Source organism: Rhamphochromis longiceps, linkage group LG18 (assembly GCF_057381845.1).
Source record: "Rhamphochromis longiceps isolate RC_006_pf linkage group LG18, R_longiceps_female_GT1.1, whole genome shotgun sequence".
Taxonomy (NCBI): Eukaryota; Metazoa; Chordata; class Actinopteri; order Cichliformes; family Cichlidae; genus Rhamphochromis; species Rhamphochromis longiceps.
Window position 1 is genome coordinate 17108058 of NC_140574.1, and position 27378 is coordinate 17135435.

The 27378-nt window shown below is 40.7% G+C and overlaps 1 protein-coding gene across 8 annotated transcripts; it reads right to left on the bottom strand.

Annotated features, from left to right (window-relative positions):
* Nucleotides 1-457: 457 nt before the first annotated feature.
* On the bottom strand, nucleotides 458-27025 carry dtna (dystrobrevin, alpha). 8 transcript variants are annotated; one of them, XM_085388485.1, is made up of 23 exons: nucleotides 25116-25287; nucleotides 22718-22785; nucleotides 20681-20761; nucleotides 20379-20592; nucleotides 19991-20076; nucleotides 19349-19503; nucleotides 19138-19243; nucleotides 18532-18698; nucleotides 18191-18315; nucleotides 16320-16403; nucleotides 16036-16104; nucleotides 12288-12383; nucleotides 11297-11378; nucleotides 9805-9899; nucleotides 8606-8719; nucleotides 8324-8420; nucleotides 7212-7239; nucleotides 6143-6301; nucleotides 5955-6044; nucleotides 5771-5867; nucleotides 3465-3582; nucleotides 3299-3337; nucleotides 458-1714 (listed from the first exon to the last, which is right to left on the bottom strand). In XM_085388485.1, exons 1-22 carry the CDS (start codon nucleotides 25130-25132, stop codon nucleotides 3320-3322), a joined length of 2166 nt encoding a protein of 721 aa, XP_085244611.1. In that variant the 5' UTR covers nucleotides 25133-25287; the 3' UTR covers nucleotides 458-1714; nucleotides 3299-3319. The 8 variants fall into 8 exon arrangements, with proteins under 8 accessions (XP_085244611.1, XP_085244614.1, XP_085244613.1 ...); XM_085388488.1 differs by lacking the exon at nucleotides 3299-3337 and adding an exon at nucleotides 24541-24594 and having other exon boundaries at nucleotides 25116-25267; XM_085388487.1 differs by lacking the exons at nucleotides 3299-3337; nucleotides 25116-25287 and adding an exon at nucleotides 26698-27025.
* Nucleotides 27026-27378: the final 353 nt, after the last annotated feature.

The window sequence follows — 27378 nt, forward strand, 5'->3', positions numbered from 1 at the left end:
GAAGGCAGAATATATTCTTTATATTGTGCTGTCATAAAGTGGTTAGTAGTCTGTAAAGAGTTGGAGATGAATGTTCAGTGTGTATCTATTTAAGCGGTCTTCAAACGATCAAATGATTGGCCTTCGTTTGTGTGTTTTAAAAAAAAACAAACAAACCTCGAACCCATATAACAATAATAAAGCCTAAAAATCAGTTAATTCATATGCTTTTGATGGCGCCTGAGCCAAGAGCAAAAATCTCCCTCCTAATATGCACATGACTATGAGATTCAGTGCCGGATGGCTGCTTTTATGTTACCTCAGATGGTGGGTCTCTGTGATGAATTATAGACAATAGGTTGAGGGCAGTCAACAGTGCATTTATGACAGATAATAAATGTGCACTGCCAAACCAAGCCAATTGAAGTGTGCCGTTCTGGAATGGAAAAAGAAAGAGAAAGGAGTTCATAGGCGAAAATTTTGATATTGTGTCAACACTTTATTATGCACCACCACCATGCAAAATCACTGCTATGAACTTGCTCAAAAATCAAACTAGATATTTCACACATTTATGATTTTAGATTGGCTCGCCACTTTTCCTAAAGTGACTGGGTAAAGTTTGGTGCACACTCAGAAAATACATTGAGTGTGTGTGTTTGTGTGCAAGTCACAAAGATTTGAGTGACTAGCAAAGGGAACAATGGCAGATTATCTATGATTTAACCTTAATTCATAAACCACTGATAGTAAATGCAGTTTCTTCGATGCCCTCATGGTTGTAAATCTTTAAGTTTGAGTGATTTGGATCCATTTGTGTCATCTCTTCTTCCACTTTAAACAAACATTCCAGACATCAGAACCAGTCATCTATATCTTATATTTAATTGACATTTAATAGACAGCATACATGATTGCAGACCAGTTCCCTCTGCAGACAAACAAACCCTACTAGTATCAGTATTATCATCTCCAGTGAAGACTTCCAGCATCGCTGCAGGTTTTGTTGAAAGCTACATGCTGCACTGACAGGTTGAGCAAACTCCATTGAGAGGTCATCCAATCAGCTAAGGCAGTGTGAGTTATTATTAACACTAATGTATCAAATAAAACAAACGCATCTGATTGGCCAGCTCAAAAAAAATAAATTAAAAAAAAAAAAAAAAAAAAAATGCCAAAGCAACTCAACAGCAGCTGTAAGAAATATACTAACATTTGTTCATGGTAACCTGGCCAGGGCAACACGTTTACAAAAGATTTCAGCTTTGATCATTTACATCATCATCATCATCAGCTCCAACGTAATCCCAGGCTCATTATCACAAATTATAAAGAAGATGACAACAATTTGACTTCAAAGAATCACGGTGTCCACCCTGTGCTAACAGTGCAGTTGTACATTTGCTAAACAACTGATATATAGAAAAAAAACAAAACAAAAAAACCCCGATAAAAATTAAGAAATAATTTCCCAAAATTGTGTTCTTTCCTTTTTCTGTTTTCTTCCTTATGGCACCTGTGGTATAAGAGACAGCTCAGGAATTAATCTCTTTACATAAGCTCACAGAATTACCTTAAATATGTGCTTGGTTAAAAATATATATCTTTACATAAATGTATTTTATGGTTGGATTTAGCATAACTTAAATTCTTCATGTCCGCAGTGCTCTATACTGTCGGCCAAACGTCGTCTCGTCCAGTGTCTTCAGCTGTTTTTGCTTTTCATATTGCTCGCCTGTGAAGAATAAGGACAACGTTAGAAGGCGTGTGAGTGCGTTATTCAGACAAATCCCAGCTCTGACAAGTGTGCTGGATAAGCGGTAAACAAATTGGATTGATGGAAGGATGACTGTACTCCCATAGTAACATCAGTACTGTAGCTCGTTTGTGCTTCATCCGTCTGCCATGTGGGCAAACGATTCATACATTTCATGTAGAGATCAACTTAAACGTCTTAAAATAAGCCTGATACATCATCTGCTCTTCACTACATGACTGGTGAAAAGAATATATAGCAACATCTGTAGAAAAGTAGAAAGAAAAAAAGAACTTCAGACCAGCTCTTTATTGAAGGGACAAAGTTTTGCTCCCTAAATCATGCACACAGTTTTCAAACTAAGGTGCATTTATTTAAATTTTACTGGAGTATCATCGTAATCTGCTGCTTTAAGAACTTTACATAGATGGAGAGAGGTTTGGGCCCCAAGTCTACATTTGAGACTCTCACAGTGTGTGAATGCGAGATTGAATGAATAGTGGAATTGTAAAGCGCTTTAAGGGTCTTGAAAAGCGCTATATAAATGCAATCCATTATAACTTAAATAATAATAATAATAATAATAATAATAATAATAATAATAATAATAATGCTTATTTAACAGCTTGCTATGAAGCTGAAACGGTTCTTCAAACAATTAGATGTCCATCTAAATCCAACTTGGCTAAACAGGAAAATGCAGTTCTTATTTTTGAGATACAAATTACTGAGGTTTTGACACTTCATATCGATTTTAACCATTTCCCACCAAAATTGTTTTAAAGCATTTATTCTGAAAACTGGGAGACAAAACCAGAGATGCACATTTTTGCCAGTTTAGCTTAAAATACAACAAAGTCAGCGTGCTCAGAAGAGTTTGAGGCAATTGTTGAAATTGAGCATGTTACCGCATGTTATTCACAAGCTCAGCATGATTCTCTGCTCTGCGATTGCCAAAACCCCCCAAAAAACTCCTGGACAACCTGCTTCATGGATTTCAGGATTGACAGAAACACCTTTTTAAATTTTGCCTTCACTTTTCTGTAGATCAAACTTATTTCTTAAATGCTGAAACTCACGTCCAGTTAGTCTAGCTGTCCAGTTCTTGGACGATAATAAATTAAAAAGGAAACAAAGAAACAAGGGAAAAAAAAACAACAGAAAAAGTAAAATGGTAAGATTGTAACTAAAAGATATCATAAAACATCCAAGTCCAGGCACTTAAGGTCAGCTTGGAAAAGTAATAAAATGTCTTTATTTTACTGGTAGATATTTTCAGATAAAAATTTTTTACCAGTGTATACTGGCTTGTGCCTTTTTTAGGGCTTAGAGATACAAAGATATCAACAGAGCAAGCCTCAGACACCACAGCTGTGCAGCAAGTACTTGCATCATTTTCTTTTGCCTCTAGGGGCAATGGTAAGCCCTTAAGGACATCACCTGACAGTTGTTGAATTATCCTTTGGCCAAGCACTGCACTGAAGAACATCATGGAAGTAATTCAACCCTGAGAGTGTCAGGTATTCAAACTGTTACTCTTGCTGACAGGTAGAAATAACTTACCAGTCACCCGGACCTACGTGGTCACTGCTGCAGAGTCACCTGCGCCACATAATTAAAACCAGCACAGCAGGTCAGAGCAGGTACTGACAAGGGGCAATTTAATAATTCAGAACACACAATATGCCACCTTCTCCTGCTATTTCAGTCTTGGAAAGCTATAACTCACCATGCACGTTTTGTCCGTTTCCTGCCTGTGCTTTTTCAGTTCATCCAACTGGAGCTCATCCTCCAGCTGCCGCTCCAGATCCTTCTCAAAGCACTCCTCATCGGCAGCGCTTGCAGGCCTGTCATGAAAAAACAAAGCAGTTTAAAACTGGGAAAAAAAAGGGATGGATGCAACTGAATAGTTCTCTATAAAAGTCTAATATATGACCTACGTATAAAGTGCTTGGTGTACTCAAAACGGTGAACTGCCTGAATGCTTTATGAAATACAACTAAAGTTCTTGAATTTGCACCCACTCCACTGACATTTTAGCCAAATCAAAGAGAAAATCAGCAGCATTCATAACAAAATTCCACATTTTTATAACCCGTACTCAAGCATAATACTGTTCAAGATGATCACAAATAAGAAGAAGGTGCATGGACTTCCTCTCAGTAAGTAAAACAATCTCACTGCCCTAACTGTTCTCAGTCCCACAGACAGCTGAGCGAAGCAAAGGGCGTGCACGCCCAGAGCCCTGGAGCCAGTGCTATCACTTGGTCTTCAGCTTTTTTTCCCCAATCCATGCATCATTATTATGAAAACTGCAGTAATGGGATTTTAAAAACATACAGTAGTATAGTATGAAAGGGTTTGAAAGGTTAATATATGATCAGATTAAATCATGTCATAATAGTGTAGGTTGTAGCTGTGGGTTAAATGTCAACTATCCATTAACGTGAGGAAAGCATAAACAGTTTATGGGAGAAAGGCGCACTCAGCAGGTCAGCAAAGCATAAACTGTCAGCAACAGCTGTGGGAGTGCTTCAGTTCTGCCTCCTGTGCGGGGGGGGGGGGGGGGGGGGGGGGGGAGGTCACGTGACGCTGCTAGCTGAAGCTCACAGGAGAACTGCAGCTTTGACATTGGATGATAGTGTTGGAGCAGGAGTGTCGGCGCTACCAGAGTAGGCTCAGACACATATTAGCTGCACCCTCTGACGTCTCCTGTGGGGGATAAGGGAGCTTGTTGTGGATTTCAATCATCATTTACCCACAGCTAAGGCTATCTGACGTTTCCTGTCGGCGCCTGCTGAGGTGAAAGGCTCTTTTTGCAAAGGACTGTTTAGGATTAGGATAACGTAAAGATGCCTGAAGAGGCCGTCACTTATCGCTGTTCAATCAAAGCTGTCAGGAACAACTTGAGCAATGACTCCCCCCCCACCCACCCCAAACAGACAGAAGAAAATCTGTTTTCGGTGGGATAATCCACCAAAGTTTAAGTCCCTCACAAGTATATACTGCTTTTGCATGGGTACATATTATAAATGTAAATAATGTCCAAAGTAGTAATTTAACATGGCAAAACAGAAAAGTTCAAAGCACTACACGGTGCATTTATAAGCAGTCTTTGCTATTGTGTGATCAAACTCGACTCTTTGCATGAGTGGGTTAAGTCGGCTCGTGACAGGTTTGTGACCACGGCACAAAAAAAAAATAAAACAAAAAAAAAAAAAAACCCGGTTGTGATAAACCGTCCACTGTGCCCCGATGCACACGGTCGCAGCCCAGAGGCGGCAGAAGCCAGAAGACACCTCTGTGTGAGTTCTTTAAAATTCTTAGATACTTTAATCTGAAGGGCTTGAAGCCCCCCAAAAATGTTCAGAAATAAACTAATATAAGAAAGAAGATTGAAAAAAATCTTTCTCGTTTATCTTTTGAACTGAGCTAAAATTTCAAACTGTTTGTACGGGCCTAAAATTAACCAGACTTTAACCCTCCACCTCTTCAGACTCTTCTCCACCTGCTCCATACTCTCGCTACAGATCACAATGTTGTCTGTAACATCATAACGCACAGAGACTCATGTCTGATCTCATCTGTCAGCGAATCCATCACCATGACAAACAGGAAGGCGCTCAGAGCCGATTCCTGATGTAGTCCCACCCTCACCTGAACCCATCTGTCACTCCAGGTGCACATCCCGCCTCTATCTCACTGCCCTGCGTGTCCTGCACCACCTTTACATACTTTCACTCGTGAATTCCTCATGCAGTACCACAGTTCCTCTCTCACCACCCTATCATATGTGTTCTCTAGATCCACAAAAACACAGTGAAGCTTCTTCTGACCTTCTCGATACTTCTCCATCGACACTCTTAAAACAAACCTCACATCTGTGGTGCTCAGCATGACTCCTGCTCAGTGCTCGTCGCCTCTCTTATTAACCTAGCGTCAACATCTCTTTCTTATATCTTCATGGTATGGCTTGACAAAAAAAGACTGTGTACTTTTAATAACATGGCTGCTTTTGCAGTATCTTAAAAGTACCTTGGTTTGTAAGTGTAGAAAGGATCTGAGGAGTTTGTGGCCAGTAGTTCACGTCCAAAATCTGAATCCACAGTGCTCTCCGTTTCACTTCCACCCTCTGTTTATTAAAAAAAAAAGATAATAAAAACAGTTAATGTATAATAAGTCTGAATGTGACTACTGTTTTCCCTCCATTCATCTTTACCTGAATTGAGCTCCTTAACCAGTGATGACATTGTATTAGTGATGGAGTCAGCAGCAATGAGCAGGTCATTTCTCAGATTTCTCCTTGGACCTTTTGCGGTCAAACAAACAAACAAAAACAGTTTAAAGTGGGATCCTGTGCAGCTTCCAATAACGAGGACTCAGACCGCTGTAGTGTCGCTGTGTTACCCTGAGCGAAGGCCTCCTGAACGTCCCCGCCCACGCCCATGAGTGAGTCCTGAGGTGTGTGAGTCGGGGTCGTGCCGGCAGAATCCGAGTGGATTGGTGTGGGAATTGGCCGGTTGATGGTGTGGCTGGGTGAAGAGCGCGGCGAGCCGGGACCCTGAGTCTAAAGGATGTACACATTTAGTTTTTTGTGTAAGAAGAAAGCCTGAACGACTCCCATGCAGTATAAGGTAACATGCTGCTACAAACAGAATCACATTCTTAAAAACCACTTCAAGTATTTGCAGAGAACAAACCACAAGATGCTGAATTAATATTTATCAAAGTTTCAACTAATCCGGAACATCATTTGGCATGTAAAGAAATGGAAAATGTCCATTAGTAAACAATTAGGTTTCATATATGGTGACCAATGACACATTATATTGCCAGAAGTATTCTCTCACCCATCCAAATCATTGACTTCAGGTGTTCCAATCACTTCCATGACCAAAGATGTATAAAATCAAGCACCTAGGCATGCGGACTGCTTCAACAAACATTTAAGAAAGAATGGGTCGCTCCCAGGAGTTCAGTGAATTCCTGACAACCTGACAGAACACCTTTGGGATGAATCTGAGTGGAGACCGTGAGCTGGGCCTTCTCATCCAACAATAATGTCCGACCTCAAAAATAGTCAAAATTTCCCATAAACACTCCTAAATGGCATCGGAAGGTCTTCAAAGAAGAGTTCAAGCTATTATAGCTGCAAAGGGTGGGCTGACATCATATTAAACCCTATGCATTAAGAATGGGATGTCACTCAAGTTCATATGCCTGTGAAGGCAGATGAGAAAATACTTTTGGCAGTATAATGTCTGCATCTGATACTGTGGTCACATTATTGTGAGTATAAGACATGTTGTTCTAAAGATATACACACAATGCATTTACAACAAAAACACTTTTCCAAAAGGGACATCTCACTGGTATTGTATGTACGGTATTTATTTCTTGCAGATGCCACACACCCACACCAAAGGTTTCATTTCGAACATGCATCCTGGTCTCTTTTTCCTCTCTTTCACACTTATAGCTTGATTCCGCTCCTCCTCCTCCTGCTAAAAAAAAAAAAAAAGAAAAAAGAAAAAAAGGAAAAAAGAAAGAATGTCTGACGGCTCATGAAACAGCAGCCATGTCTGTAAAATCGAATCGCACTTCCGCAAAGACCTGGTCAGCACGCGGCTTCCTCGTGCAAGTTTAGTGGATTAACATTGATCCTATTGGGCTAATTAGATTAATATCTTCCCCACTTAAGGCAGTACTGCAGGCAGGCTGTGCAGGCTTTGGGAAACTTGCATTATGTCGACTATAGATCAAGCTCACCCCCCATAGTAGAGGGTGGCAGACATGTCTTCTAAAGCATCCTCTGAATTAAGATCCCATTTAAGTCTGCAATCCGGCACCACTGAATGGCATTGGAAAATATGAAGGAGGGCACAAGTTTTGGATTTTAAACTGTATTTTCACAAGTTTTACAGCTTTTCCTAGTGATAAAGACCCACCTTTATCACTGTTCTCTTTTACAGCAGTTGAATTCACTTTTATTTATAAAGCGCCAAAAATCACAAAAACAGTCATCTAAGGTGCTTTATATTGTAGGACCCTAGAGTAATAAAGAGAAAACCCCAACAATCAAACAACTCCCTTTGAGCTAAAAACTGGCAACTGGGGGAAGGAAAAACTCCCATTTAACAGGAAGAAACCTTCTGCAGTCCAGGCTCAGGGAAGGTAGGCCATCTGCCATGACTGGTTGTGGGTGAAGGGAGGGAGACAGAATAAAAGACACACTGTGGGAAAGAGCCAGTTTGACATTCCCGAGCTATGATGAGTCCTCACAGCTAAGAGAAATAGTAATACAAGGAAAAATCCCTTATTGGAGCATATTGGTCACCACCTGCTGTAAAATAATAATAATAATAATAATTATAATTATTATTATAATTATTATGTATATATAAGCTCACTATAGCCCACATGTCCATGTTTTCTATGTAAACAGTCTGCGATGGATATGATTCAGTCCAAGAAACTCTGGAAAAAGGAAAAATAGCGTCTGCTCCTTCAGTGATCAGAAGGAATAAAACTAAACTGTTCACTATCTGACTGCACTGCGCTCAGAGATAAAAGGCACATCTGTAGTACCTTGAGAAGCATCATTAGTTGCTCCAGCTGCACCATGAGTTCCCTGCGACTCTCCTGCAGAGTAGACATTCTTTGTTCAAGCTCATCTTTGCGTTGCCTAACAGAAGAAACAAGTTGTACAGCATAATGAAGCCACAATGTCACGTCAGTGGCTCAAACAACCCCCCCAAAACATAATGAACATCTGCAGACTGAAAAACATAATATTCATTACGCATGTTCTAAGCAAAGCTGTCTGTCATAACCCATTTGCATTTGGTAACGCGACGTAGGCGGAGCTACCTGAGGAGTCGTAGCTCAGCGAGCAGGGTGGGGTTTTGCTGGCCCCTGTCTGGTGGCGGCTGGGAAGCTTCCTCATGCTGAAGGCGCAGTCGCTGGATTTCCTGGAGGATTTCTCTGCGATGAGTACAAACATGTGCAAGTGCCACGTCAAACCGCATTTCTGACAGGAAGTCAACAAGATGATCTAAACCTGCAGTAACTGGTATTTCTGTCCACTATGAGGCAGCAGAAACAAGCTGCTCATCAGCTCAGTTATTTATAGCATCCAGCAGACACAGAACAATATAATTTTGTGACTATATCAGTTCAACTATCGCCTTCTCTCAGCTGTTTGGTTTCAACTTCTGTAGGAAACACCTCAGCAGCTAAATGCTCCAATACGAAACCCCTCTACCTTTTGAATACTGGTATACTGATACACCATTGTAGTGTCCACAGGCCAGTATCTGGTTAATAGTACACAAATATTTATTAGGCAAAATGAATAAACAGTTTGACTTATGGATGGCAAAATGTAATTTTTTTTTTTCCAGTGGTGGAAACAAGAAAAGAAGTCATAGATCAAAAATACTGATTAGAGCTTCCTAGTTTTGTTACTTTTTACTCAATTAACTGATCCTAATCATATAAATACAATAAAAATATAATATTACTACACAGGTTGAAATAAAATTTAAATCTCTAACTTCAAACAAGCTTCCATAGGAGGAAGATAAATAGAGTCATTAATATTTTTTTAAGCTGATAAGTCCAAATGTCTTTGGTGCAGACACATCAGCTCAGGGAAAAAGGATATGATCCAAGGTCTAGCTAAAATGAATGATTACAGCCTTCTGGTTCACATGTTTTACTCACCTTTGCCTCCACCTCAATATAAATTTCCCTAATTTCATTAAACATAAATTTTTTCACAGCTACTTCTTTTATATTTCTTAATAGTCTTTGTAGAATCATATTTTATGTCTTTTTATTAGCAATTTTAAACCACTTCAAAAAATTATTCAAGAATAATATAACTGAAATGAAATAGGTTTTATTTCCTTAAATAATGACTTTCAGCTGCAGTGTTTAAGTTAGTATTTAATGGCAGCCTGGAGTAGTGAATGCTTTTTGAGGTCTGTTCAGAGATGCCTTCATTCTGAGAGGTAAATTTCAAAAGAAAGGAGGCGAGCAGTTTCTCGGACGCAGCCATGCCAAACCTGTTTTTGCTCTCGAGCTCGGCAATGAGCTGTCTCTGCTGTTTGTTGGCATCCAGAGAGCAGGGGAGGTCTGTGGGGACCCTCTGCTGTTGAGCCTGTTGGTGAAACCAAGCGAGAGACATCACGTGAACTGGCTTCACCTCTAGGTGATGTCATCCACCAGCTTATCACATATCTCACAGGAGGGAACAAAGCAGTTAAGTCACCAGCCATCCATCAAGACCTCCGATAAGAGCATGAGCAGGCACACGGCTCTGGTTAGCACAGGTGGCTAATGTCTCTTTAGCAGAAATACAGATTTAAAAAAAAGAAAAAAAAAGAAAAGAAAAAAAAAGGTGTTTAAAAATACTCTAGTAAAAGCTGAAATACTGATTTGACTAATTTACTCAAGTATAGTGAAAAAGTACAGGGTGTGAAATGTAGTCTTAGTATAGTAAGTGGCTCTTTGGAGGACATTTCGATCAACTATGTGTGTGCAAAAAAAAAAAAAAAAAGGTTATTATAGTTGAAAAAACCAAAACCAGATGTTAAAAACCATTGTTGTTAAGTCAGATAAAATCATTTCCATTGTAATAGCTGTACTGATCTTCCCAACTCTTGCTAATGACTTACATACAATAATATTTAAAAAGTCTAAAGTCTAAATTAAATAAAACATTTTCCCACAACAAAACTGAATTTAAAAACTAAAATGTCAAAATTAAATAAAAACAAAAGCTAATCATAAAATACAATAATAACTGGTGCAAAACTAACTGATACTTGTCATGTTAATACAATGATAAAATAGTATTAGCACATGAGAAATCAAACTAACTTCTAATTCTAATAAAAGTTTTCAGCTTGAACGTCTGTTGCCCACGCTGTGGATGGGTCACTCTGCCTCCACATCTAAACCGGAAAATGAGCCCAGTCGGGGGTTACGGTGGGATTTGGCTGCTGTGGGAACAGATCAGTTGTAGTGGTGGCGTGTAGAGAAGAGAATCACTTAGAAATTAGTCACAATAATTTCTACTGTGAGCTCCAGTAGATTTTGTGTGCATGCTGCGAACACCTGACCTGTGAGTACTCTGCTGTGGCAAAGTTTAGAGTAATGAACTGTGTTGGACTATTGAGGAGTAGCTGTGGCGTTCATGGTCAGTGTACCAGGGCAACAAACAATTTGAGTTTGAGCCAATGATGCTAATTAGATTCACTCACTGAATTCCACCTTTACACTGTCTAAGGGTTAGAAATCAGCTGTTATAGTTCATGTAACATGAACTATCCAGAGTATAAATTTCTAGTAGTAATATTTCCCTCCTGTATTGGTTAAGAATGATAACAGAATGATCACCTTCTTGACTGTAAAAAACAAAAAAACGAATGAAAGCCTCTAACGTAGAGTAGCAGTAAATGTCAACTCGAGTTTATGTTGTTGTTTTTTTTTTTTTTTTTTTAAACTGGACAGTGATGAAAGATGTTTGTGTGAAATGGATATCTTTTATCTCACCGCAGCATCAGCAGCCAGTCTAGCAGCATAGCGAGCAATGAGACTGTGCTCGTCATCTTGATGGTTACTGCTCTCCAGCAAACTGATCAAGAGGAAAACAGAGACGGGAGAAAAAATACACAGCACAATTAATTTAAAAAAAAAAAAAAAGTGTATGTGGACGCAACATGAGCACTCGAAATTTTAAAAAAGCAAATAACTTTTACTTTTCTGAGTCAGATTCGGCATGAAAGCTTCGACAGGAAGTAACACTAAGCTAGTCGCGTGAAACGCAAATCAATAAATTAAGAGGGGTTAAGTAAAAAAGTGGAGATACAAAGCAATCAATCGCTTTGTATTTGAAAGCTTATCTAATTACAAATACAGTAAAAACAACAAAAACAAAAAGCAAAGAAACCATACAGCCCTGTATTTACACATTTATGCACACACATGCGTACAGTAGGGTCAAAAGCTGCTACAATAACACAACATGTTATCTGGAAGTCATTCACCAATAAAACACACATATAGGCATTTTATCATAGGCCACACAACAATAACAGAAAATATGTCAAATCACCTGCAGTAAATTAAAATGATTAAAAGTCACAGGATTTACAGGATCAAACAAACAAAAGACTAATAATTTGATACCAGTTAACTAAACTAATCTGTATTGGAAGTTACACAAAATTAAAAAGCTGCCACTTTTAACTTGATAAATTTCACTCAAAGACAACACGTACACTGCATGGAGTTATAGAGTCATAATGTTGGAAGAAATAGACCCTGTTACCCACTTTGGATACAAATCAGTCAGAAACACTGCCGGGGAATGCAGAAAGGGTCAAAGGTCAAAGCAACCAGCCTCTAAAACAATCTGACAGCATGCATCGTTAGGACTGTAACACACTCGGATTAGGTTAGGGGGAAAGGGGGAAAGGCGGCAGTTCAGCGGAGCACATAGTTTCCACTAGTGTTTGGCAAACACAGCGGCACACCCACTAACCATGTTTTGGGGTTGTTTTGGAGTAGGTTCACATAGAGGCCAATGAGTACATGTTCGTCAGCAAGTCTATCGGCAACATCGAGGTTGTAGTTCAACCTGGAACAGTGCAGGGTTTCACAAAACACAAGACATTACGTTACACAGGTGACAACGGGGTTGAGTGGGGACGGGAAAGAGGGAGGCAGGGAGAGGACACGACAAAAGAAAAGAGGAGGAGAACAGCTGAAAAGCAGCCATTCATGGGTGACCAGAGCGAAACAAGGCCATATTATGTTTGGGAGAGACACTGCCGATGAAGGCTAAGAGTAGACTGAGGGCATGCCAAGCAAAAAACAAAAACAAAAAACAATTAGATAAATACTCTACAGGTACTTAGTCATCTATTAGTAAAACTATCAAAAGTCTATTTATTGCTTAAACATTCACGTTAAGTCAGGTGTGCATGGCCCCTTTATAGAGGCCACCCACCAGGATTGCACACATCTCTAATGTAGTGACCATGCGGTTTAAACAATATTTTCAATAGCAGCTTCTTTTATTAGCATTTACAAGTACATGTATGTTATAATGTCAGAAGAAAGCAGTGATTACAAGGGCAGCATCGTATGCAGGAATGCCCAGCCCTGTCCTTCAGCTCATCCCAAACCAGCAGAGAGATGTAAACTCTCACGTGGGTCTATCCTGGAGCCTCTCCCTCTATGGACACGTCCCATCTAGGAGGCACCCAGAAGGCATCTTATTTATATGCCCAAACCTCCACAGCCGTCTCCTTTCAATGTGGAGTAACATGGACTCTACTGTGAGTCCCTCCTGAATGATTGAGCCTTTCACCCCATCGCTAAAAGAGAGCCCAGACACCCTTGAAATGGAAAAAAAAAAAAACCCCAAAAACCCCAAAAACAACCCCAAACCCAAAGGCTACCACATAATTATCATGGATGTTCACTAGCCAGTACAGCATACTGACCAGACCTAGCTCGGACGTACGATATACTGTATGTGATGGAAATCAGCTGTTAATGTTTAGGACAGCTGACGTGATCTAAATGAAACACCATTCATTTATTGTTAAAAATAAAATCCTTTTATTTTTTAAATTACCTTTATTGGGCAATTTATAGTTAATTAGTGAAGTATTAAAAGAAAGAAAACCATGAGATAAAACAACGCTCCGAGTGAAGTTCCAGATATATGCATGGATATATTAAGAATTTATTAGCACAACCCTCGATGGCAATTGTTCCCAGTGGCCATGCATGGTACTGCAACAACAACACCACCACCACCTTTTTTGGAGATCTGGGGCCTGTTCTTCGTACCGCGCTAAGTGAGTTAGCTGGATGAGATTGTTGACGATTTCGCGTGATCCTGGATCGTTCGGTTCCCCGAAGCCCATCCGGGACTTGCTGTCATAGCAACAGAGCCGTAAGCGTAAACCTGCTGGGGAGCAGGTTTACTTTATGTAAACAGGATTAGATCGCGGCCACGAAAGCAACAGCGATATTCCACCACTGTTTCACCATAAATAAATAACATCAATGTAACTAAAGATAATGCAGCACTTGATCCTTTTATTGATGTCACACAGATACATACAGGTCAGTCCCTAAAAAAGGGAAATGTACTATTAACATTCTATTACATGTATGTGATTATTACAGATGTAATTCAGATTTCAGAGTAGTAATTGTAAATTACTTCGTGTAATCAAGATGAGAGACCACGGCTATAAAAGCGAAGGTGGATTTGGGAAGCCTGTCGCAGCCATGTCCTGTCCGTATACGCGACCAACCCATTGCGGAAGGTGCAAGATTGATAAGGAGAGTCCTCAGAATACAGCGTATGTTGCGGGATAGACAGGATCCTTTAGCTCAGCGCGACAGTGTGCTCATAGAGAGATATCGATATTCCCGTGAGGGTATTATTTACTTAACCAACTTGTTGACGAGGGGGTGCAGGACCACCACCTGTCTTTTTTTGCTCTGCCCTTTTCTTGGTTGCTGTGATGAACAAACTAACAGAGTATTACAGGCCAGTATTACCTTGCCAAGAGACGAAAAGCAACCTAAGAGATAAATATTACCATTCTGTAGAATACTCCTGTATTCCACTTTTACTTGTTCCCATGTTCTTGTGGGTCCTGTTGTGGCTCTAATGTGAAAGGGGATATAATATAACGTATTATAATGTAATGTAATGCCATATAATATTGGATAATATCGTGTCATATGATAGATCTACCCTACTGCCTACTGGTGTTGGCCAGAGGGGCCGATGGCGCGATATGGCAGCCTGGCTACAACCGTAGCTGCCTCCACCAGTGTGTGAATGTGAGAGTGAATGAATAGTGGTATCGTAAAGCGCTTTGGGTGCCTTGGAAAGCGCTATATAAACCCAATCCATTATTATTATTATTATTATTAAATTACCTACGAGTCTGATTTGTCAGCAACTTTCTGCCAGCCCTCTCTCCTTGCTTTTGCAGCCTTTGCAGTGTTCTCTTGCGTTTTAATTAAACTCTGAAACTCCTGACATCCCTCACTCATGAGTTCTTGCTCTGCTGCCGGAAAATACCGAGCACGCCCCTTCGACATTTTCGCCGACCAATCAGAGGGTTGCCGATCACTGTTTCTGCTATCGATGCGTATCCCCTTTTACGACACCCAGTGATCGCACATTACTTCATCCAGCTATACTAATCGTCAACAACAGGTGTGTTCGGGGAACCGGAATAGCGAGCTCAGAGTTAGCGCGATGATTTGGTCTTGGATGTTTCATTTGATCTTGGATGTAGTAAGCGACGTACGAAGCACAGGGCCCAGAAATGAGACACCTCATACACTACCCTCCTTGCTCTTTAACATGCCATAACAACACACCTCCCTGAACTACAGGTACATTGTTCTCATTGTTGTGCCCCCACCCTGCCTCCCCCCTTTCTCATTTCTCACGCCTCTCATTAACACATGGGGGTCTGCCCGACGCTGCCAGTCCTCAACCGCAGCCTCAGATCTGTTCTTCTCCCAGGATGTGGCCCCTGCTAGTGAATTATTTATTATGACATTTCACCGTATACTGTCCATGCTTCTAAACCTGTAAAGTCATACATTTATTAACAATAATCCTTGCTGTCTTTAGTTGTAGTCAGCTACCAAACTTCTAAACAGGCCCTGTAGCATATGGGATTATCAGCCTGTTCAACGGCGACTTCAGTGTCAGTTATGAAAGCGGGCAGTGTGCCCAAGAGGAATGCTTTCATCTCTCAAGTGCAGGTACAGAAGTGCACAAATTCCTCTCACTTGAAAAATCAACTAAACTACATCTCCTAAAACAACATTATTACCGACCGAGGAAGCGCCTTAATCCCACTTTGTCTAAAACGAATATACCTACTCACATACACCGTAAACAATGAACCTGGGAATATATAGCATAGCATATGAGCTGACTGATGGTAACATTCAAAGAAAATGGCAGTTAGTGTTTCCCATATTTGTGTGAATGAAGAGATTATAATAGGCACTCTAAACGAAGTGCCAATGATCTTCATGATGCATGCTTCATCTAGCGTCTTTGAAACAGCCCCTAGAGAATAACAGTGTACAGCCTTCTATAAGAAACCCGGCTTGCTAATAGTTTCCTCAGGATGATAAGCACTCTAGTTAATGCGTATGATTATCATCTATATTAGTTTGCGCATGCATTCGCGCTACAAAGGCATTCTCATATGCACACCTATGCCACTTACCCTCTCCCTTTCAGCAGATGTGGAGCAGCCCCAGTCAGGGGCTTTCTCTGCCCAACAACATTATTCTTGCTGTAAGGCAAGCCATTTACATTCAGCTCGAGAAAACACATTAAATGGTGATGCACAAATCTTCACACATGCACCCACACCATCAAAGACTTCAGGAAAATAAAGACCGCGTGGGTCATGTAGTTCACGGGGCGCAGGGTCTTTAGGGAGCACGACAGATTGAAAAGATCTGTTGTGAAATCCAGGGCACCCGTTGTCAGCTGGGATGTACTCACTTTTTGGTGGAGTAAGGGTTCCCTGATGTAGGCATGGAGTGGGAGAATGAGTAGTCATTGGTGATGTTCACTGGTCTTGGTGGCCTGGACAGTAAACACGTGTTAGATTTTAATTTGATCTGACAGAAAAGCTAAAGAGACAGAAAACACCAGTTAGTCTTTCATTCTTGAGGATTTTGCTCAACTGCATAATCTCTGAATTTCCACTTGAGTGGTTTATACAGTATGATATCATGTAGGAGAACATGCAAGAATGAATGAATGAATGAATGAATGAATCTGGGAATTAACAAACAAAACAGTGTTTGGGACACGTCACAAGTGGGGAATGTGAGTGGATGAGTCTGACTGTACACGATTAGCACAATACAAAGGAATCAATCTACAGTAACAATCAAGTATGATTCATATTAATCAAAGCAAACTCACCACGTATCTCTATTGAGGAATGTAAAGAACAAAGAAAGGGATAAATACTTGATTACATTACAGCAGCACAGGAAGAGACTATAATACATCAAAAACAATGAAAAAAATAAGAATGAAAACTAAATTGGGCATCCACAGAAGACAGTGCCCCAAATCTACTGAGTTTATAGCATAATTCAGTGCAGTGAAGAAAGTGAAGAAAAAGTAAGTTTTTAAATAACTGAAAGTAGCGATGCCAAAGTACAGTGTACATATAAACCTGCTGGTTTGTAGATTAGATTACAGGTCAGGCTCATAAAATTGCATCCATGTACAGAATCCCATTTTGTTTCATGCATGCATGAAAATTTGCACACTTCCGGTCACCTCTACAAATTAAAAAACAAAAACAAAAACCCTCACACCTTATGTTAACGTCATTATTAGTGTTGTAAAATCTTTTTGATTTTACTTTTCTTTCTTCTTTTTCTGAGCCTGAATTAAAACTATACTCCGTTATTAATTATTGTCTCTTTAGACATGATGTGACTTATGTGCACCATTAAAACGACGGTAATGAACTTTTTTTGGTTGACATTTATTACCAAATTACAGTTTTTCTGATAAGTTAAAAGCAATTTTCTATTTACCTAGTTTGCTATATTAGATATTCATAAGTAAAACTATTAAAAAACTGTTTTTTCTAAAGAAAAACATGATCTTCCATTTAATATCGAGCAAAATCAAAGATCAAATTATATTTTAATCCTAGAATCTGTTTCTTAAACACCTTATGGCAGTCACACTGTATATGTTGAAGGCTTTTACTGTGAAAGGAAGGGACAGGAAGAATTTATTTCTTCAATTCTAAAATATATTAATAATCAAACTCAAATCTCATGTTATCTTTACCTCTTAAACTAGCATTGAAATCTATTACCCATCTGATTTTCTGTAAATATGTTGGCGGCATCATTCTGAAAATTTTGGGTCATTTGCAGGCTATAAAACTGGGACAATTAACATAACAATTAACTTTAATTGCAGGAATCATAAAAATGGAATAATCAGTGTGTTGTTTAGCTCTCAGCACCAGAAGTGACTTTATGTCTGTAAGATGGGCTTTAATAGGCAGCAGCAAAGTGCTTAAAAGTCTATGCTTTCATGCCTGATATTTGTTTCATTATTTATACGACGACACTAAACATCAAGGAAAAAGTAGCAGCAGCGCTGCAGATTACAAACAATCCCAAGGCTGTAATTAAGCCTGATTGATCAGTTGACCTAAGAGATTGACTGGAATCACTTCAGACCAAGGAAGCAGCTACAGGATCATTACCAGCTGAGGGATCAATTTAAAACATTTCAAGGTTTCAAACTGGCACTGAATGCTCTGAATGCACATTCCTCAGTTTCAGTGTTATAAAGGAAAAAAAAAAGGGAGCGAGAGCAGATGAACTTACACAATATGAGCTAGGTTGAGAGGTTTATCTGGCATTTCAGGAAACAAGGGGTGAAGAGGCTCTCTGCTGGATGCACAGCTCAATGACTTACTGAGGGCGTGGGATAACTTCTTAGCGGGGGATTTCTGGGTGATACACAGAAGCAAGGTGACGGTTGTGAGGATGAGAGGATGCTCATTTCTTTTTCAAAGCACACGGTAAATCACCACGGTAACACTGTCACCTGGACTGAATCTTCAGATTCCTCATGTTGTAGCGAAGCAGAACAAAAATAGCCACAATGACTGGTCCAGTGCAGACACACCTCCCCTAGCCTCCTCCCCCCTTCCTCCCTTCCTTACCCATGACGTATACTCCTTCATTTGGTGCTGGTTGCTATGGGAACCGCTGGCATGCCCCCTCCAGAAGCAGTCCTGACAGAGCTGGTAATTATGACATTGCTGGCAGCGGTAGCGGAAGCCCATCATACTCTCAGTATGGCAGTAGGAGCACTCGACCGGGTGAAACACTGCAGGGAGGAGAGGAGGAGCCAGACACAGACAGAGACACACACACACACACACACACGAAGGCAGATGCATAAGCGCACACACACACACCAGATGTGACTGTAAACCCAGATATTTTGCACATTGCAGAGAGCTGATAATAAATTTTCATTAATTTAAGGACAGATGTGCTGGGATATCTTGCACCCCCCCCCCATTTTGAGCAAATAAACACAAAGCAGCACAGCATTGAGCTCTATATGTGCACATACACTAGTGTTTCTTCTGCTCGTGATGATGAGTGCATCACAGATATACACACTCATACACAGGGTGTAAGGTCCCAGTGGGTCATCTTTACTGGAGGTGTGTCTGTGATGGCGGTGACTGAAAGACCATGATGCAAAGCCGAACTTCCCCCGCTTGCGCTCCAGCTAAATATTCTTCAGCGCGCCTTACCGTTCTCCACGTTGGCGAGGCGGTGCATTAGCGGCAGCCACACCAGACACTGAGGGGGCGGGTCTGACATCAACGTATCGAGGAATGTGTTGAGGGAGACCTTTTTCTATTGACGTGCAGCGCAGAGAAGAGTGAGATTCACCCACACCGTCAATGCTAAAGCAATCACACACTTACTGACATCAAAATGCTGCGGGCGCCAAACCCTCACCTGCTGCGCAAAGCACGTTCTCGCAGCTTGCTCGGTGTAACCAAACGAGGGTCCCTCGAAAACCGCCATGGGCAATTTAAGAGCCTCCCTCAGAAACTGGTCAAATTGCGAGTGCACCATTATTCCAGCAGAATCTGATATGAGTGAAAAAATATCTGGAAACAACGCAGAGGCATTACACAAATTAATCAAACTAATTGTTGGCTGCCACCACAGTCGGCTAATTATAGCATTACACAATACAATTATCCCACTTATTTGTGAAAACAAATCAAAGTGCAGCAGTTATACAGATCCATTCTAACTATACACCAACCCTCCTTTTTACCCCCCCCCTTTTTTTTTTTTTTTTTTTTTTTTTACAAGCTGCTGCCCCCAGAGATTTGTACATTGTGTAATAAACCCTATCCTTCACATACAGTAATGAATAATGACTGCTCCCGGCCATGAAGAGCCAGGGCAGTGCTAGTGCTGCTGCTACTTGTTTTAAAACCAGAGCAGACAGAAAAAAAAAAACAGGTCCTAATAATTTTACATTACTTAGAATAGGAGGAATTCGCTGATTTATTACTGGCAACATAGGCAATTATAATTTCATTTTTCACGATTAAAAGTAAGATAAAGATTTGTTGTGTTTCTTACATCTTAATTTATCCAGAATTTTCCCACCACAGATGGTTGCGAGGGCCATTTTCACAACAAAGATAGATGTCTTGCCGTGGCCCTCCCTAAAAGACAAAAGAAAAAAACGAAAACATTAAGCTCATGTATTCTTTTAAAAGGAGCTGTGAAGATGTAGGCTGCGTAGTGTTCCTGCTATAATCGCATGAAATCAGCTGTGTTTGTAAAAAGCATGTGCATGAGTCAGCCTACAAACTTATCCGCTCTACATCCGCGTGTTGTGACATTAGAAGGGGAAAAGAGTCTGGATTTTCACGGTCACATTTCAAGCCGCATCAACTCACGTCAAAACCTCCGAGGTGAAAGTACACAACCAGCAGCTGGCTCGTCACGTGACGCGTTTACTCACGGGTCATAGGCTGCCAGCAGGAAGTTGAGCAGCAGGCTGATGGACTGTTCCACGTTTATCTGATGCGTGGTGGGCATGCGCTTGTTCAGCTGGTAGAAGATAGTGGACAGCACAACTTCTAGACGAGCCACGGAAAGCTCAGCGTTGAGGTCTATGGCGTTGAGGCCGTTCTCCCGGAAAGCCTCGATGACGTTCCAAATGTCGACCAAATGCACTGAAAACAGGAAGACGTCAACGTAAGCCTTTTTGGCTCGGCCACGTGCAACATCTCAAAAAATCAATACATAAAAATTCATACGCACAGTTGCATTTCTTCTGCACAAATCTGAGTTTGCAGGCTGTTCTGTACGTCGACAGTCGTATAGAATCCAAATCCTGAGCCCCTGTAGGAACATCACTCTTTAGTCCTCAAATGACCAAATATGTGCCACTGATACAAGTGATAGTGATTTTTATTTTATTTTTTACTAAATTACAGTTTTAGGCTTTATTGTAATTTCCCACTTCTTATCACTGCATTTTAAAGTTCTGCAGTGAACCGTAGCTTAGATACTTAGTGCCTAAAATGACTATGAAAACAGCTCAAGTTAGAGATGAGTCGGGGTAACTCCTTTTTACATGAAAATGACTGAACACCATAATTACCTTTGAACATTTTGTCAATAAAAGAAAGAGCACATGCATGATAGACACAAATGGAGCCATTAAAAAAAAAGTATTCCTGTACAAATTATAACAGGGGGGAAAAGGAACAGGAAAACTTGTTCAGTCATTTCAGTTGTTAAAACAGGTTGGTCACTTGAGAGTTAATACTGAAAATGGAATACAAACTGTTAAATATTATATATTTAAATATGCCATTGAGAAAACAAGATATGACTAAAAAGAAAGTACTCTCTGTCAACCAGGCTATCATAAAATTGATCTAGTCCTTAAAAGCTTAATTTTTAGTATAAACGAACCACCTCTAGCAGCAACAACATGAAGCAGTCATTTTCTGCATGGCTTTATCAGTCTCTCACATCGCTATGAAGAGATTTTGATGTCTGGGCAAAGACAGATGCCTTACATTTGACTCTTTACACAGAGGATTTCATGGTCGACTCAATGACTACAAGGTGTCCCGGTCCTGTGGGTGTAAAACAAGCCCAAATCGTCACCCCTGCAACACCGTGCCTGACAGCAGGTATGAGGTGTTTGTGCTGACATGCTGTGTTTGGTTTCTACCAAATATGATTCTGTACATTCTGGCCACACATTGCCACTTTGCTAATTGCATTTAACATGCTAACTGAGGCCTGCAGAGTTGAGATGTAGCCCTTGGGTTCTTTGGATTCTCTTATCATTGCAGTCTTACCTTGGGGGTGAATTTGTTAGGCTGTCCACTGTCTTGAATATTTTCCACTTCTGAATAATATTTCAAAATGTGGAAAGATGATTTGAAAGCTGGTTGGAAAAAGCCTTATAACCCTTCCCTGAATGATGGGCACCAACATTTGCTTGTATATCATCATCGCTGATGTCTTCCCTCCTTGCCATTGTGTAACACACACCTGAACGCTCCAGCGCAACAAGCTGCCAAAACTTATGATTAATAGAGGTGCTCACATTTGCTGATGATCAATTAATCAAATGCATTTGATTAGCAGCACCTGGCTCCTACTTAATTCTACAATCCTCTTAATTCCTATGAAAGCAGTAAAGATGTATTTAGGTTTTCTGCTTCTGCATTTTGGCTTTTTTTTTTGCTAAATAAATAATGACACAGTGTAATATATCATGTTTTGTAGTTTATCTCACGTTGCATTTACCTAGTTTCAAGACCTAAGAGCCAGATTATTTTTTATTATGTCCGGTGTGTCTCACAGTGAGACAGTTCTGGGTTTAAACTGCAACTCTAAACTGGTTTGAGCTGCGAATGTGGATATTTTCACTTTTAAGGACAAGATAAACCCCACCATTCATCCAATGTCCACAAAGCAGCTCTAAACACGATGAATGGGAATACTTACCGGATGAAAGGATGGAACTAATCAAAAACTTGAACAATAAATGTTTTTTGTGAAAATATTTTATATGAAACAGTGTTATATTAATGAGCTGTATTTCAATAAATTCAAATTAGCGCCTTCACACTGTGTGAACAGACAGCATGAGGTCATATTGCAGGCCTGTGTGTATAAAAATCAATGTGGTTGACACTTGATCTTTATGATATTTGCTGTACATGAAACTTACAGAGAGACAGGGAGAGAGAGAGAAAGAAATTGCCAGTTTTACGGTCATTGAGTTAAACAGTCCAGCAAAGATCACAGTGAGCTGCGGCCCTGAGCACTTACTCATCTCCACCAACAGTTGCCTTCTATCTGCCATGGTGTCAACGCTCTGCCCGCAGTCTTCAATCATTCTGATCAAGAGGAGAGAAAACAACGTCAGAACCCGAGTGCCTCAGCATTAGCAGTCGCAACCTCAGGGTGCTCTTCCTTAAGCTTAACATCAACATTAGACACACATCGTTATGACTCAGCGATAATGGCAGTAGATTAAACTCTTGACTTTTAAAGCAATGACTCCTAACCTTGATACAAACGCAGCTTCTCTGTTCTGGTTATCCAAAGTTTAATCAGTTGTGGATATCCTGATAATTCAGCTAAAAGTTGGCTAAGTCTTTCCCCTGACTTTTTCCAAACAAGGGGACAGATTTACTAAATGAGCACATGAGCACAATTCTTTGCAAGGAATCGCTTGATATCATTAATTTTGATAACAAGCATGTCTTATTTCTTGCACTTTTTTCAGCATTAAATATCGATGCAATTAGCAGAAAACTGCATATCCCAAATATTAATAAATGTTTGCACACCCAGTTTTAATATTCTCCTCCCAGAAATGCATATGCACCAAGGTCAGTAGCAAAAATCCCACCTCTTTCAACTTAAAATATCCAAAAAAGTCTGCTTTAGATTGCAGGAAGGATGACAGAGATGCAACAAAATTAAACTTTCACCCGTGACATGAAGGTTTTGGCGCTTTCTCAAGGTTAAGCACATGTTATAATTCTTGAGTTTGCTAGCTTACTACGACAGCAGAAGATTTCTCGTGCACTTCACCATAAAACTGCTAAGCATTGCTTCCAATTTACCAGAGATAATAACAGCATTAAGACGGCTACTTTATTTTGGTATATTAAGGACAGACAGCAACTGACAGGAGCTCATCAACCTGTTGATGACATCCAAATTTGGTACAGGACATTAATATTATTAATATTTAGTCTGGTGAGGTTTTAACGTGGTTAGCCAGTTATTCACTTCAGATATGCCAACAGCAACACAGATCAACAGTGTTTAGTGTATTTATCACAGTTCCCTCATTTTTTGTGTTTGGAAAGGCTAGTAAAAGGTCACTGCTCTTTAATTTCCCTACATAAAGAGAAATTAACAGATAAAAATGATGCCATGCAAAACTCACAAGAGCTGTCGGTGTGTAAACTTCTTAAAAAACAAAACAAAACAAAACATCAAAGGGAGCCAAAAGGGGCCCACGGCTTATTGTGCCCCATCATCCCACTGCAGGACAATCCGGCCGTGATAACATCATACTATGCTCCAAATTTGAGAGTATTCATATTTGGTAAACTGCAACCTGAATGCAGCGCAGTGCGGTGGTTATCAAAATATTTTTAAGTTGGACAAGGAGAGGAGTTTGAAAGGGGCAGAGCTGCAGAGAGAGAATGCTCACAGCATGCCTCGCTGCACACTGTCCGAGGCAATCTAATACACCTAGTCATGTGGTTTTGTTGCTATGGCAGCAAAGATCCTAGCCGCTTCACTCGTTAAAACACACACTCATACACACACACACGCACATATAACACCTCCCACTGCAGACGAGCAAAGTTTGTAGAGAAAAGTTTTTCACCAGTAAATATCTTTTATGAGATAACGGTCGGCGGGCTGATACTTGAGCGCACAGTGACACTTCTTGGGCGAGTGGCTTGAAGACGCTTTTTCTGTGAGACAGTCATTCAGGCATGCTTTTTCAAATTACTCTGACAGTAATTGGTAGACCCAAATATTATGCTGCAGATATGCGTGGTGCAGCAATTAGAATTCACCTAGTGTTAAAAAGCAGACAACACCACAGTTTTCTGGCCCCCCACCTCCTGCTTGCCTTCCTCCGATTCTTGCCAGTGCAGTCAGTCAGTTATGGAGCACTAGGAATGTTTGAAATCCATCCATTCAAGAGGGGAGAGATTAAGCTAATAAGTTAACTTGGAATTATAGGATAAAGTGCAGTATTTCAGTAAATTACTTCACAATAGAGCACAGATCAAAACGGCCACAGAGGAATTTCAACGCTGCCCTCTAATAAGACAAATAATAAATCTCATCAGTTTAAAGAGAATGATGAATACAACCACAGCGCTTTTAGATGCAATTTAATGTCAGGCCACTGCCAGCAGCCACAAGTCCAATGTCATCATGAAAGCAATGGATATTGAATCCCATTTATCACTTCCAGACTAAGCAAATATAAAAGTGTACAAATATACAGCATTGTCTAGATTAAAACTGATACCCTTTGCCACATCACATTCAAACACATCCAGAGTGCCAGCTACGTGACCTTCTGCGGTCTGTTTTCATCCTTGGAAATAACTGAGATTGATACAATCTATTGCCAGAGCTGATATTAAACCAGTGCAGGGGAAGGGAATGACATGATCAACCTTACCTTTCATAAAGCACCATGTTCGTATCCCTTTCCCCCCCCTTTCCTGAGCAGAGTTATTACAAAGCCAGGTCGCCCTTTCTCCTAAAACAACAGTCCATGACACAAACTCCTTTCAAACAAAATGGGCCCATACGGGCGGGCCTATCCGAACACATCTGAAACTAGAAACTGTGACTCCGAATAGAGCATGTGCTGTCACTATCTTTAACTACAAATGAGAAGGTGCAACATTCTTCTACAGCTTTGCCGGCTCTCTAGTTGCAGACCCCCACAAAACATGGTGCCCGACATCTGGCCCTGGCAAACATTACTCACTCTCTGTGGCACTGCCACACTGGAAGTATTAGAAAATAACTGCCCTTAAAAGAGCAAATCATCTTTTACCACTAACAGTCCAGAGTTAGCGTGACTCATTCCTGCAAGACTCTTGGCCGCGTTTAGCCCTGCCACTCTCTATCCCCCACCCCCTTCCTTTTTTACACTGCACAGCATTTCTGCTGGACAAATATCAGACCAAAACAAGCCTTATTAGTAAGTTATTTACATTTTTGATTCTATTTCTGCAGCAGCTCGATTAAGAAAACCCCCCAAAAAAAACCTGAGGAGAGTGCTGTTAATTTATGTCCTCCGTGTACTTGGACCAGGCTGACAAGCAACAATTCCAAACACAAGCACTTACTAGAGTTACAGTCCAATCTGTGTCGCTGGCTCGGGACAGTACATCGCAGCTGTTACCACTGATTGGCCAGAGTTATTTTTATATCACGAGACTGAACTACATTGGCATCCAAATCCCATCTCCAGACAGGAATTAAAAAATAAAACAAGAGGGAAAAGCTGCACTGCTGACTAAAGGTAATCAGCTGTTCTGCTCTGGTGTAGTAAAGGTAGTGAGACGAGTTCTCCTCATGCCTGGTACCAGCTGGTGATGTCTGCCGGTAGGGCTCTCTGTCACCTGCTGATGATCACCATGGTTTCAGCTGTAAAAAGGGGAAGAACTTTGCTACCCCGACGTTAAAAGAGTGCAGACACTGATTTATGGGTAGCAAGTGTCCCAGTGAGTTCTTTGCATGAATTAAGAAGCTTGAATTCTGTAATGTCACAAGAAAACAAACAAGTGGAATAAGTTTGCATGGTTGCCTGTCTAACTATGCAATGTGAAAGCCAACATGGAAACACAAATTTGCACCGAGGAGAAATGCACCTCTGGGTATGGACTCAGTGCCCTGTGGAAGTTAGGGCAGCATTACTAAAATCCTACAAAAGGTAGCAGGACATTGGGGGGTGGGGTGGCAACAGGCACCCTGTGGTACACGCTCAGCCCTCAAGCATCACCTGTCATACTCGAAACACCTGTGTGGACATGAGACAAAAGGTCTCACTATTGTAGGAACATCTACCCCCACCCCTTCCTTCCCATTATCCGCGTTTCACTACCTGCACATCTCCCGTTTTAAATCACCAAAAACTTGCCAAACTAATTTCACCCGGTGGGGCAAAGTGGGTTAAGCTCGCTCCTCTCGTTGCCCGTCAGCCTCCCTCCTCCAGCGACTGCAGCAGCAGCACTTTGCACAACACTTACCAGAATTTATTTCGAGGCATGCCATGCAACATCACTGTTTTTCCATCCGCGAATCCGTCGTCGTGTCCCGGGGCGCGATCACGGTTTCTTTGGTGTAGGCTGGTGCATCGCTGCACGTAAGCGGCCGTGCTCGAGCCGCTCTCCGGCACCTCCGAAAAAAAGCTTGTGTTGTGGAAGAAAATGTTTTTCAGGCAGCGCACACTGGCTGATCGGAACAAGGCAGCTTCTGCCTCCAATATGTGGCCTCCGCGATGACGTAATGCGGAATCTCTTCACTTGCGTCAGCGTGGCAGCAAAAATGTTAAAGTTTGATACAACAAAATGTTTTAAAAAGATGCTAAAAACAAAAAGGAGCAGCTTATGGTGCATATTAACGTGGTGTTATATACACGCATACATTAAGTCGTTTGCAAGTTGCGGCATCATGTGGCTTAAAGAAGATGACGTCATGCAGATGAAACAAGTGCAAAGCTAATAAAACCAAGAGTGGACAAATAGTTGCGTTAATGGTGACCGAAGTGCAATAATATATCTATAGGTAGAACACCTTTGACTATTATTTTTAATCTGTTTTTGTAACATGCCTTCTTTTCATCATTTGTTTGTTGTTTACTTTAGCGTTTATCTTTTCAGTTGTTCTGATTGTACTGATTGTGTCGCACTCTAGTTTTTAATGTTTAT

Bases quoted from the DNA above. Each gene is read 5' to 3' on its own strand.
- dtna (XM_085388484.1), bottom strand. The intron at 7,240-8,323 runs GTACTACAGATG...TTTTTTTTTTAG, and splicing joins AACTAATGATGCTTCTCAAG to CAGGAGGAGGAGGAGCGGAA. The intron at 5,868-5,954 runs GTAAAGATGAAT...TTTAATAAACAG, and splicing joins GGTTAAGGAGCTCAATTCAG to AGGGTGGAAGTGAAACGGAG.